Source organism: Macaca mulatta, chromosome 14 (assembly GCF_049350105.2).
Source record: "Macaca mulatta isolate MMU2019108-1 chromosome 14, T2T-MMU8v2.0, whole genome shotgun sequence".
In the NCBI taxonomy this organism is placed as follows: domain Eukaryota; kingdom Metazoa; phylum Chordata; class Mammalia; order Primates; family Cercopithecidae; genus Macaca; species Macaca mulatta.
This window is the reverse complement of record NC_133419.1, coordinates 84,691,480-84,706,176: the sequence shown is the minus strand read 5'-3', so window position 1 is coordinate 84,706,176 and position 14,697 is coordinate 84,691,480. Positions and strand designations below refer to the sequence as shown.

At 36.2% G+C, this 14,697-nt stretch overlaps 1 protein-coding gene across 13 annotated transcripts in view; it reads left to right on the top strand.

The window, feature by feature from the left end:
- The window catches only part of DLG2 (discs large MAGUK scaffold protein 2), a 2,228,225-nt gene that overhangs the window by 1,514,633 nt on the left and 698,895 nt on the right, over positions 1 to 14,697 (top strand). For all 13 annotated transcript variants that reach the window (XM_077964104.1, XM_077964105.1, XM_015115421.3 and 10 more), the window contains one exon: positions 12,233 to 12,283. In XM_077964104.1, the coding sequence (XP_077820230.1) occupies positions 12,233 to 12,283 (51 nt within the window). The remainder of the gene's footprint in view (positions 1 to 12,232; positions 12,284 to 14,697) is intronic.

Genomic DNA, 14,697 nt, shown 5'->3' with positions numbered 1-14,697 from the left:
TTTTCCAAGGTTGTGAAGATAGTGATGTGCTTTTTAAATGGGATGAAAAGAGATTATATGAGATAGCAAAGAAGGTGGGGGTAGTCACTCAATAAATATTTGTTGATTGATGAATTGATCTTGAAAGCTGCTGAAAGGGTGACCTATATTTAGATGAAAAGGGATACAGCTCATTGTTAGCAGGATTTGAAGTAAAATGATTAGAGAGAAATTCAGGCAGTTTACTCCTTTGGAAAGTGACAGTGGTAGGATTTTTGAATAAAAGGGATTTTAAAGATATACAGCAAGTAAAAAATCTCTTAGCATAAGAGTCAATCCATTTATTTCTTCAATAGCAATTTATAATGCGGCTACTATGGGCAAATATAAGTTCAATTACAATAGGTGTCATAAAAGAAACACAAATCTAAAAGATAGTGCCCCATCTGTGCAAGAGGACAGTATGTCAGGGAAGAGAAATGACAATACAAGAAGCTGGCAAGAGGAAGACCACAAGTATAGTAAGAGAGGTGCTCTGCTATGTATGACCAGAAAGAAAAATTAGTGTTTTAATATCAGATACTGGATTCAGACACTAGATATTTCCATTTCTTTCTCCATCCTTATAGGCACTCGTTTGCTAATTTTGTTCAACAAACTTATATTGAGCATATACTTTCCGTCACTAAGTAACGATGAGGATGAACAAGATTCTCCTAGTTTCATGTTGCTTGTGAATGCATAACCTTGAAAAAATTGTTTAACTTTGAAACTAGCTTCTTTAATAGTAAAATCAACATTAAAATGCTAAGCTCTCAAAATTGTTATAATTATTAGATGAACTTAAGGTAGTGTCTGGCATGTAGTACATATTTAACAAAATGCAGTAGTAGCAATAGTAGCAGCAGTAGTAATAGTTATCATTTTTATTATTATTAGCATTTTTCTGCAGATAACAGAGTTATGATTTCCAAGGTATCGATAAGAAAAGTATTTTTGATTTAATGGACAAGACAGTGTTTGGCTGGTAAAAATGGAAGCTTGCCACACCCCCAGTAGAACGCAGCTCCGTAAAGGCAGAGGCCTTGTTTTGTTTACCACTATAGCCCTAGGACCTAACCTCACACGTGGGAAATTTTAGGCATTCAAAACTATTTTTCTGCATTAATTAGAATGTTAATAAACATAGATTGAATTAAGGTATTTAAGGCAGCGTATGTGGCATTAGTAAAGATACCAAAGGGAGGAGGTGTTCAGCACAATTGCTTGGCTAGAAAATGTTTTTGAAGATGAGAAACAGGGTATTTAGCTAGAAAGGTAGGTTGGGGACAGGTGGTGGATGGCATGAAATGTTCTCTGGGGATTAAAAAATTATTGCAGCTACTTGAGCAGCAGAATTCCATGATGAAACATTTTAGGAAAATAAACCTCTAAGGATATGAAGAATAGATTGATGTTGAAAATCAATAGGGGAATAAATATTTTTAGGAAGTTATACCAATGTTCTTAAGAAAGTGATAATTTGGACATGAAATAGGATGGTGGGAATTGATAACAAATGTAAAGAATGTATATGACAAAAAAAGAATCTCCTTAACAGAGATATAAAGTAGACTGGTAGACTGAAGGAAATTATGGTTACAATTAGGCAAGAGGATCAGTTCTGTTTTAGATGTATTGAGACCAGGGCAATACTTAAGTATTTACTCAGAAAAAAAAAAAAGCGGGGGGTGGGGGGTGAAGTGACAACTCAGGTAGATTATAAAAACAACAAGGGACAGAGCTTGGAAAATATTCATATCTGGCACGAGTAAAATAAATGATCGTCACCGCTGTGGACAGAGCAGTAGGGAGGAAACTAGCAAGGATAGAACCTGTGATGGAAGGGAAGGGAAGGGAAGGGAAGGGAAGGGAAGGGAAGGGAAGGGAAGGGAAGGGAAGGGAAGGGAACTTGCAAGTGGTGGGTGGTCACTCCAGTGCCAAATACTATATGAAAGCCAGGGCGAATGAAGACTGGGAAAGATCGTTGTATTTAAATGTGAAAAGGCTTTTGTTGATTATTTTGGGTTCAACTTTTGCGTAATAGTGGAACACAAAACAAAAACTGCAGAGGACTGAGGAGAGAGAGGGGATGAAGTGGAGAACATTGATATTTTCCCTCATGATACAGTCATATTATACCCAAGTAAAAGAAAATATTCTTGACTATCTGGATAGATCATCATATTTGTAAAGTCTCGTCTTTTGGCTTAGCACTCAGTTTTTATTTCCCTAAATATTTTGGCTATGTGCTTTGAGTTCTTGATTCTTTTGGACACTTGCTGGCAAATGACCACATGATTTGCATAGACAGGTGGTGAGGTGAGAGAGGAGATTTGTTGGGAAAAAAACCTTGTGTATCATGATGCCTTACAACCATTGATCAATTGTGCTCTTAAAGCCATTTACTGTTCTCAGAGAGCATGTACAAACTCATGAAATATTTAAACCCAAAGAACAAAACAGCCTGCATCAGGCTGGAGCCAAGTGAATGCATTAAAACCACCTGTTATTCTCCATCCTGCACATGGTGCAAAACAAGGGAGCAAAGCTGAGAGAAAATGGGCTCCTTCCAAATCAGGGGCAAATCCAGTTTTGCACATGCTAAGTAACTATATTTGTTCCTTTGTTACAAAAGCCTTTAATCAAGACAATTTTGTATATAGAAAAGAATTATTTTATACATATAAGAACCCTAAGCTATTTTTCTTTTTTTCTTCTGACAGAAATACTGATAAAAATTTATTATACTTTTATAGCTAATAGTTACCAATTACAAAAAAACCTGTGCTTTCTAATTAAAATAAAAAAAAATAATAGTTATTAAGTCTGTGGTTATTTTTCTAGACCCAAAGTTGTGTGTGTTATAAATACTTCATAACAAAGGCAGATAACATTTTTTAAAAGAAAGTTATTTAAGGGCCTTGCACAGTGGCTCACAGCTGTAATCCCAGCACCTTGGGAGGCCAAGGCGGTTGGATCACCTAAGGTAGGAGTTCAAGACCAGCCTGGCCAACATGGCAAAACCTCGCCTCTACTAGAAATACAAAAATTAGCTGTGCATGGTGGCAGGTGTCTGTAATCCCAGCTACTTGGGAGGCTGAGGCAGGAGAATTGGTTGAACTCGGGAGGTGGAGGTTGCAGTGAGCCGAGATTGCACCACTGTACTCCAGCCTGGGCAACAGAGCAAGACTCCACCTCATAAAAAAATAAATAAATAAATAAGTATGAAGAATGGAACAAATTATAGTATACTGATTTAATTCTTTTATGTGGTAGAAGCTATAATTTAGCATTTGCTGAGCTCAGAAGTTTTTTAATTAAGATTAGAAATTTTAACTTGAAATTAGAGTTTACTGGTAGAACAAATTCAGGTGAATAATAGGAATAGTGGTCTTACCAAACTCAGAATCTTAACTAAGAATATCAATAATTGTTTTTATAGTTTGTGAGTGTTTATTTAAAAGAAAGGAATAATGAACTATGATGAGTTTTTTATAATACTGCATATTTTAAACCAGCCTCATTATAACTTCATAGTATTCATAAAATAATTAGATGTATACTTTACATTAAAACAGGTTCTCAACAAGGCTTAAGCAGAAAATCTTTTGCTTACTACTAAGTGTTTAAATAAGTAATTTTGACACTTACACAAATGTGTGTAATTCATAACAAAGATGGATTCTAACAGCTTGTAAGTGCAGAACTGTTATGGAATCCAGGTCTTTTAGATTCTAGAATCTAAGCTTTTAATTTCTGTGTGATAATGTCTCATAACTTGAAAAAGGGGCCTGTTTTTGGTCACTATCTTTAGTGAAGATAGTCTAGGAGAAGGGACATTAGTTAAAGAAGGTGATGGACAATCTAGTTGTATTAATGCAAGCCTCGGGCTTTTGTAATGTGTCTTGTCCTATTTAGAGCCTATATTCTGATGGAATGCCTTTCACTTTTTCAGCACTCAACTGATTTTCATATATTCAGCAGAGAAAAATTTGACCCAGCAATCCCAATACTGGACATCTACCCAAAGCAAAATAAATCATCATATCAAAAAGATACCTGCACTCATATATTTATTGCAGCTCTATTCACAATAGCAAAGATGTGGAATTAACCTCAGTGTCCATCAGTGGATGATTGGATAAAGAAAATTTGGTACATGTATGCAATGGAATACTATTCAGCCATAAGAAAGAATGAAATAATGTCTTTTGCAGCAGTAAGGACAGAGCTGGAGGCCATTATCTTAAGTAAAATAACTCAGAAACAGAGTCAAAATACCACATATTCTCACTTATAAGTGGGAGCTATATAATGTATGGAATAATAAACATTGGAGACTTTGGAAGGATGAGAAGGTGGGAATAGAATGAGGGATAAGAAATTACCCAATAGATATAATGTACCTTAAGTGATCCTTACACTAAAAGCCCAGACTTCACCATTAAGCAACATATCCATGTAACAAAACTGCACTTATACCCCTTAAATTTATACAAATTTTTAAAATGTAGTGAAATATGATAAAAAGATGGAAATAAAGAACATCAGCCTCCTCAAGTTTTTTCTTTTGGATTGAAGTATAGCAAAACTTTCTTACCTTTTTTTCCTTTTTAGAGAGAAGCAGCTACTTATTCTTTCCCCCCAGAAACCTGAGATCTTTGAGGAGTAGAAATGGAAAACATGCTAATAGTAATGTCCTTGAGTGGAGCCAAGATGGAAAGTGATACTACTATTTAGTTTCCTCCCTGTTGAGGCCTTTTATAGATTAAAGAGAAGAGATAAGACAGAGATATTCAGTTGTCAGAGAGATACCACCTGGCAAAATTATGGGTTGCCAGCTAGGATCTTTAGAATAAAGAGTAATCGAAAAATTGCAATAACTATTGGTCAGGTGCAGTAGATGGGAAGAAAAGCCCTGTTGCTAGAAGGTCAGAGCTGGGAGGGACCTCAGAGGTTATCTGTCTGCATGAGAAAATTAAAGCATCATGACAAGCCCAAGGTTATACCTAGCATGTGAAATCACAGACTCAAAAGTACAGTGCAAGCATTTGGACTCTAAGGCCAGTGCTCGTTCCAGTAGAACATTCTGAAGATGTGGTTAATATTGGTGCCTCTGCTTTGATAGGCCTGCACATTCTCATGAACACCTGCCTATGAATATACTCAGCTCATCCCATCTCCTCTATGAAAACGTTTCTGACTCACTGCCGGTAAAATCACCTATTACCTCCTTTATGTCACCTGTGCAGCTGCTGCAGTCTATAGACATCTACCATAGCACTGGTATCGCTTTGTTACATGTTCCCATTCAGTTGTCTCTATCTGCTAGACTGAGTTATTTGAGGGCAGGAACCATATTTCACCCATCTTTGTATCTCCAGTGCTTATCATTATACCTAGTACATGGTAGGTACTAAGTATTAATGTATTCAATTGATGTTTTAATTTATTCAGTATTTAAGTTGGAAATTATTTTTAAAATTTGCAAAAATTTCCTGAGATGGGAGGATAAATTCAAGCCATATTTCATGGGAAAGGGAAGCTGTTGTTAGGGGCTGCCCATACTTATGTAAAGATACGGTTTAAACACAACTCAAGTTTTGGAGTTCATAGGTGACTTGGGTCTAAAGATTTTTTTGGAGACCTACTATGAACAAGGCATGGTTCCAGAAGGTACAAGGGCAAAAAAAGGATAATATACAACCTGTGCTCTCATGAAGATGAGGATGTAGGAAATGCTATGAGAATAGCCGTAAGAAAGTGAGTGCCAATAGCAGAGCAACATAATGATCAATACTGGGCAAGGGAATATTTTTTTAAAATGAAGAGTGAGTTTACAGAAGATTGGGAGAAAGTTTAGTTGAGATTTTTTTTTTTTTTTTTTTTTTTTTTGAGACTCTGTTGCCCAGGCTGAAGTGCAGTGGTGTGAACTCAGCTCACTGCAACCTCTGCCTCCTGGCTTCAAGCGATTCTCGTGCCTCAGCCTCCAGAGTAGCTGGAACTACAGGCGTGAGCCACGACGCCCAGCTAATTTTTGTATTTTTAGTAGAGACGGGGTTTTATCATGTTGGCTATGCTGATCACAAACTCCTGACTTCAGGCGATCCACCTGCCTCGGTCTCCCAAAGTGCTGAGATTATAGGGTTGAGCCACCACGCACGGCCAAAATAATATTTTGAGTGAAGGCCACATTTACCTAATTTAAGAACAAAAACTAAGGTGATTCCTACACACAAGGCAGTGTATCTTAGATTGGTTCAAGAAAAAGATGTTTGAGTTAGGAAAGGCTTTTAGTGGATTTTATAGAAAAAGACAAATTTGTTTGCTTAAGTTATGTATTACTGAAGAAATTAGCAAACATTCAGTATGTGATAAAATAAATTTTGTGACCCTTATAGATTTGTATCCAGAACTAATAATAATAGCTCTCATTATTGAAGATCTACTTTGTGCCAGACTGTTAACATGTGTAGTATTATTTATTCCTACCAAGAATTTTATGAAGTAGGAACTGAGAAGACAATTGTTTGGGATTTTAGCTGAAATTTCTTTAATCACTTAAGATGTGTGATAATTCATATAAATTACCTAATTCAATCCTTGCAATAACCATAGGAGAATCAACTATTGTTTGTACCATTCTGCACATAAAGAAATTGAAGTTTTAAGAGATTAAGAAAGTTGCCCAAACTCACACTCATCAAAAATGTTGGAAAGGGGATTCAAATCCATCTTTTCTTACTCTGGAAGCCATGTTTTTACCTACCGAGTATCATACTATGTATAGGGTCAAGTGTAAAGAGCAGTAATGCATCATGACATATTTACTATAACAGATACTCCAAAAGAAGGGACGGATGAATATTGGCAAGGTACTAAAAAAGAGGAATGCAAATGAGTGTGTGTGTATGTGTGTGTGTTGATTTGCTGCAGCATTTGATGATGGTGTGACCCTGTAATTCAGGGCTTCTGAGAGGAGCCAGTCTCAGAGATGAGGATAAATAAACAAGGAATGGTAAAAGGCCTGGGCCCAGTAGCCATGGCATCCCCATTAGCAACCAAGGTCTTCTTTGAGTGGATCAGGTTTAAGCCATCTAAAAATCTCATGTATTGATTCATTGATTCATCTACTTGTTCACTACATAGTCATCATTGCTAGCCACTGTAATATATGATGCATCTGTGGATGAAGCAAAGTGGCATTGCCCCACCTTACTCTGGAAGTGACAAGAGGCCATAAGAACTGGTGGTCCCAGTTTGCATGATAATCACTTTCCTCCCAAAGTTCAGTTGTAGTGCTAGATGCTAAAACAATAATAATCAGAGGTATACCTTGTTTACTATATCATGATTACTTATAATAAGGAGAATTAGTACATCATCTATCATATTCTCTACTACTGACTTAATCTATGTAAACGACAAATAGTAAATAGATCTGCACATACCTTGCATGTGGCAATAGTGGCACTGCAGATTTAGTCTACCTCTATATTTTAAATATTAGATATCACACTTGTATGAGGACTTAATATATTTGTGTTTTGGTGCCTCTTTAAAGGTTGTGTGTTTCTTTAGAATATGGCTATATCTTAAAATATTTTCTCAGTATCTGTCACCGTTCTTGGCACTTTATGCATGCTTAATAATTGCTCTTTGGGTAGAATTGTGTTTAGTCTAAAAAATGAAGGCTTTGATATCCTTGTTTCAGCACTTGTTGTAATATGTGACACAGGGACATATGAAAATTTATTTATCTTGGGCCAGCCATGGTGGCTCACACCTGTAATCCCAGCACTTTGGGTGGCCAAGGTAGGCAGATCACCTGAGGTCAGGAGTTTGAGACCGGCCTGGTCAACTTGGTGAAACCTCATCCTTACTAAATATACAAAATTAACTGGGCATGGTGGTGCATGCCTGTAATCCCAGCTACTTGGGAGGCTGAGGCAGAAGAATCACTTAAACCTGGGATGCGGAGGTTGCAGTGAGCCAAGATCACACCTTTGTACCCCAGCCTGGTTGACAAGACTCAAACTCCGTCTCAAAAAAAAAAAAAATTATTCATTTTGGAGTTTAGTATATCCTTAGCCTTAATGAAACTACAAAAGTGTCAAAGAACAAACAAAAAAAATCAGAGCAATTATTATTTAAGATTCCAATGAAACAACATTAAACTATGGATAGTTCACATTTGTTATTTATGGAGAACTCTTTTCAGGAGATAAAAATATATCTCAAAATCCAATTATATCATCATCCAGGCAAGTGGTTACTATGTCACTAAAGTAGAAAAAAAAGGCAGTAAAATTACCTAAAAGCTGTTGGAGAAAAACAAATATTTAATGCATTCAACATTCATTAAATTAGAGCTTTAAATACCAAGTTTAAATTTGAGTGGGCTGTGGGTCACTCTCTTTACTTAACTGTCATATGATTCTAGGAAGGCTACATGCCCAGAACAGTACAGGACAATGTGTGGTATTAGTTTGATTTTCCGGCCACCAGAGAAATCTACCAGCTGTCACCACAGAACCATAAAGTTCATAAAAATCAAGTATCTTAAACACACACACACCACATACACACACACACACACACGTTTTTCAAACACTGGAAAGTTTAATCTATTTGACTGACTCTCCAAGTCTATGAAAATGTCAATCCTCTTATTTTTCTAGTTCTCAAAGTGGACAGGAGGCCATGACAGTTAGGGCTAGAACTGGAATAACAGAGCCCCCAACTGTGAAGTTCTCTGGGCCCCAAACTATCAGTAGCATAAAACATGACCAAGGTACTTAAATATTACTGTAAGTGTTTCTGTACAAGAAAAAAATGAATTCAGCAGAACTCTTTTCAGGAAAAGAACTTCATGAATTGAAAATCGTGTCGATAACCTGATCGGGAATACAATGAGACACCAAGGAAAGTTCAAACAGCAATTGATTGTTTGCAAACCAACCAAAAATGATGGGAGCCATTTACAACAGTTTTGGTTTTGCTGAGTGAGGATACACAAGATTATAGTTAGGGGTGAATTACTGTAGATACCTCTTGGTGTTTCATCACTCAGTAAGCAACCACACCACTCTAGAGAGTTTATTTAGAAATAAAGTTGAAATAAGTATTTAAATACTTATTGAATACTGTACTGGTATACTGGTTTGAAAAGGCACTAAATTTTCACAAATTAAGATGGAGGTATACTTTTTGGTTTTTTTTTTTCTTCTTCTTCTTTTTTTTTTTTTTAGACAGAGTCTCACTCTGTCACTAGGCTGGAGCACAGTGGCACGATCTAGGCTCACTGCAACCTCTGCCTCCCAGGTTCAAGCCATTCCCCTGCCTCAGGTGCATGTTACCACGCCCAGATAATTTTTTGTATTTTAGTAGAGACAGGGTTTCACCATGTTGACCAGGATGTTATCAATCTCCTGACCTCGTGATCTGCCTGCTTCTGCCTCCCAAAGTACTGGAATTATAGGCATGAGCCACTGCACCAGGCCCTATGGGGGTATTGTTAAGTTCTTTTGTTCTGTCTCATTCTTTCCCTCAAGATATTTGCCTTTTCTTGTCTTAGGAGTCCTTTGGCAGAACATAGACCACGCTCTCCTTGTAATGAGAGAATAGAGATTAGGGCCTTTCCAATGTCTTTTCTGAACTCCCTCACTGGCTCCTATGATTCCATGCTTTAAATGCTCCTCAGGTAAAGGTTGAAATGATGCCTCACCTACGCTAAAAACCCTTCATGCTTCTATAAGTTCACCAAAGCTTGTGGTAGACATGGGATGCTTTGTCGTCATTGTTGTTTGTTTTGTTTTTGAGTCGGGGTCTTGCTCTTTCACCCAGGCTGGAGTGTAGTGGTGCGATCTCGGCTCACTGTAACCTCCACCTGCCAGGTTCAAGCAATTCTTCTGCCTCAGCCTCCAGTGTAGCTGCAACTACAGGCACGCGCCACTATGCCCAGCTAATTTTTGTATTTTTACTAGAGATGGGGTTTCACCATATTGGCCAGGCTGGTCTCGAACTCCTGACTTTGTGATCTGCCTTCATCAGCCTCCCAAAGTGCTGGGATTACAGGTGTGAGCCACCGGGCTGGGATGCTTTGTTTTAAAAGAAAAGTTACATTCCAACCTTGATGGCATCTTCCCTCCTTATGAAAAGAACCTGGATACTGTTGAATTAGACAAATGATATTATTTTCTTTAGTTGAAAATGAAAGACCCATGAGGTAAATATAAGCCTGCAATAGTTTATGTAGCTGACTGGGGAACTCTGGAATACCAATTAGGCTATGCATATGTAATATTTCTAAAACTCTAAGAGTCAGCATTTATGATCCTAGAAATGTCAAGCATAGGTTTTGATAGGCCACAACTATGCAATGGATGCCACTAAAATATTCCTGTCTTTTAAGCACTTTCTAACAGAATTTCTTTGACTCTGAACCTTTAGACATTTATTATTAGAGGCGTGTTTTTCTCTCTTGGAAGTTATTTTTTCTTCCCGGTTTGCAGCACTTTAATAATGCGAAGTGATTCACTCTACAGAAGCACTGAAGCAAAGAAAAGCCTCATGGAGCCATACTGAGGGAATGAAAACATATCTCGTTAATTCAGCCTTCCCCTTTCGTCCTCTTCCTATCGATCAAAGAAAATTATTTTAAAAATCATTCATTTGGAAACATACATATACAAGGAGTTTGAAATCTCTCTCTGTGTGTGTGTGTGTGTGTGTGTGTGTTTTATTTTTGCCTATACAAAACAAAACCCTCTAGAAAGCTACTGAAGCTTTCTGACATCATCAAGTTCTTTTCTGTGAGTCATTAAGTTGCTGAAGCCTAGAAAATCAAATTTAGTTTAGGGCTGCTTGATAATGTAGTAAAACAGTAAATTGTGATTCACCAATTAGTTCATGTAATTAGAATATCAAAAACAAGCTCTGAGTGGGTGGTGGACACACCTAAGTAAAGTCCATTGTCATTGTCATTCTATGTGTTCACTTGTTATAATTTTAATAAAACCTTTAGGTGATGATACTACATTCAAATATTTTTGTGAAAGAGAATCCACAAATATCTGTGTTTATAAATTACACAAGTAAATTAATTACTTAGTTCAGTCACTCATTTGTTCACTATCTTTTCCTTCATTATTTTCTTTGCAGGCTCTGTGTTAGGTCTATCTGGGCCTTGCTTGCATAGAACTCTCATTCCCTGGTACTGTGTGTAAATTCTTCAAAGATAGAAAAGTAAATGTAAGTTAGAATCCTACAAAAAGGATGGCTTTATAGTTAAAATGTAGTCCTTCTGGCTGCTTCCTAAATTCCAATGATGTTGTCAGGACACGTATCAGAAATAAGAAACAACCAGTTTGAGAATTTTCTTGCTTAGAGGTTTTGCCTGGTTGAGAAGAATTATGTGATAGATAAAAATGAGAAAGGAATAGTTTTTAGATTATTTTAAACCAACGTTTCATACGACCTCTGTGCACATTGGTGGAAATCTAAGGTGTCTGGCTGTATTTAAAATGTATTTCTCTCCGTAAATTCAAATCAATACAAGGATTGGTTGGATGGTTGAAACAATTTGTCACTAAGCACTTCAAAATGTGTCTTACTTTGCTCTTTTCTTACTGCTACTGAGGTACATAGGTATGGTTATATGGTCCAGGGCTTTCCAATAAAGATAATAAAAGGATGATGGGGATGAATTACCTGAGCTTGAGCCACTAAAGAAAAGGTATTTCTCGGATGATGCAGTCATTTTCATGCTATTTTACTGTTCAAAAATGAAACAATGTTGTTCTACCATTATCAGTGATTTTTAAGCTCATATTTTAGTGTTCAAACATAACATTTTTAAAAAAACAAGAAAATTATTTTCCTCGTAATTGTATCATTGCCCCTAGATGATTTGTTCTTTGTAAGCTCACAATACGTATTTTGTATTATTACACCTCACTACAAAAAATAATCACAGAATTCTAAGGGAAGCAATAATCTTTGATTATTTTTTGTAGCATCTCAGTCATATATTTTAGAATAGCTTGGATTATATTTCACTTGAATGAAAATGCACAATCAGAAATATCAAGAAAATGTGGTTATTTATAGTTAGAATGAAAATTTAACTCCCAAGCATTATTTAAAATGCAGCTGTGTCCTCCTCAACATACATTTAATAGTTCTCTTCTTATTTTTTCCCTATTTATAGGTCAATGGAACAGAAATTGAATATGAATTTGAAGAAATTACACTGGAGAGGGTAAGAAAAAATTTTTTAAAATCCAGAGCCCCAATCTTGCATTCACATTCTGTTCTACATCTTAATGAGTTGTCTTGTGAAATTATACAATTGTGTTTTATAACCTGGAAGTTTCCCACAGGACTCACAATGAGAATATTAATGAAATGCTCACAGTAGAAAGCATTGAGACAGCAGACCAAATAACAGAATGTTCAGTATGTAAATTTCATTGCCAGGATTTGGAGAAATGAATGGGAAAGAGAAATGTTTGATGAGCTTGTACAGCACTTTGTTCGTAATGGTTTTATTATTAGTGTTTTGGCTATACATTATTTAGATATGTTACAAGACGTTTTCATTTGTGTGATATCGATACTATCATCATAACTATAGTTACCATGCGTTTCTTATTTAGTTAAAAAAAAGTGGTGCATTCTAAAACTACTCCCATAGGAAAAAACACAACAACCCCATAGAGCTCTGCAAATACACTGGTAGGGCCCTGGCAAAGTCCTTTGACAAATTAAGGAAACTCTGCAATGCAATCCTAATATATTTAGATATTTTGCAGAACGATAAGAGAAAGGCCAAAGACCATGTAGAAAAAAGTGACCAAAAAGCATTAACAGGACATTCATTTAAAAAGAAAAAGCCAATAAACAAATGAAAACCTGTTCAACCTCATTAAGAACAAAGGAAGACATTGAGAGCAAACAGGTTTTGCCCGTCCATTTGGCAAAAACTTAAAAGGAATGTGAATATTCAATGCTAGTGAGAGGTTCTGAAAATTAGTACAACCCTACAAGAGCAATTTGGAAACATAGATTAAAAGCCTTTAAAATGAGTACATTTTTTGACCCAGAAATTGTACTTACAGGAATGGACAAATGCACAAAGAATGTGCATATTGACATGATTTATAATAGTAAGGTTTGAAAAACATAGATGTTAAATAATAAAAAAGGATAACATGTTTATTATATATTCATATAATAGAAATTATATTGAAATATATTGAAATAGTACTTTAGAAAATATTTAATTACAAGGATAGAAGATCTACCTAGATTATATTATTAAATCAAAAATTGAGTTTTAAAATGATATTTAAAATATAATTCAATAAACACAGAGCTATGTAATATAATATATATACATAAATACACTCATAAAGCCTGGAAGGATATACACCAAATGTTATGCATTTTGGTGACTAACTCCTGTTAAGGATTTTGGGCTAATTTTTAGTTTCTCCTTGCTTATATTTATAAATAAACCTACTATGATAAACACATACCACATTTAGCATAAGAAATAAAAATGTAAATATTTTCACTAAGCTATCATTCAAACATAAATTAAGATTCCAGACCTGCACTTTTTATCCTTTTTATCTCCTTTTTAGTTGACTAATTATTCACTTTCCTGAGTCAGAGCATTTCTCATCTTCAGGCTGATTTTTATCAAGTGCGAGTGCTTTTAAACAAACATTTACATTGAAACTTAAGTGTTTGACAGATGGGTTCTTTAAAACTTCCATTATAAACTTGATAAAATTTTAATGGTATCCTAACTGGAGAACAGTGAGGCTTATGGAAAATCAGCTCAAATGAGACAAAAAAACCCACACATTTCTCCTAAATCATTAAGTTTCTCTCCAAGACAAGCTGCATGATTTATGGAATGCAGTACAACATGAAAATGTGGGGCCTTTCTAAACACAGGACTCAATGCAACTGAACAGGTCTCATGCCCAGGAAGATGAGCCTTCTCCTTTTTCCTCATCCAATGTACATCACCATCTTGAATAGAACACTGTTTCATTGCCCTGGTATTAGAGGTTAAAAAGTAAAAGCTAACATTGGTTTGAGAGAGAACATTCAGTAGGAGTCAGACAACTGTGGGTTCTAGTCTGGATTCTGATCTTACTTGTTTGCTGATCTTCAGCTTGTCAGTTTACCTCGCTGACTTACTGCCTTGGGGTACGTGACCATACTCTGAACTTTGTTACTGCCATTAACAGCCCCCTCTCCAAAGCCTCTATCAGGCAATATCTTTCTGAACACTTCCTCCCTTCTGTTCGTATCATTTATTCTAGTACCTTCTCATTGAAACTTCTTTAGCCCCATTGGAACCTCAGATCATTGATTTCACCATTTCTGCCTAGCTTTCACCTTTCTTTATGCTCACCACCTAGCATGTATTACCTGGTCCCTCACTCTAATTCTCCCTCTCATGCACATTTTTTTTCTCTTCTCTAGCTTTCTGTGCTCATCCAGCAAAATGCCAGTCCAGGTTAGCTTACCCTGGTTAAGCCAACACTTTCCTCTTCACTCCATGCCACTGCCTCAGCAACTGGATATGGCTAGAGAAACACTCACTCATCTCACTTTAAATTTTTAACCACTGATTTTAAGTGAACTCTCAAGACT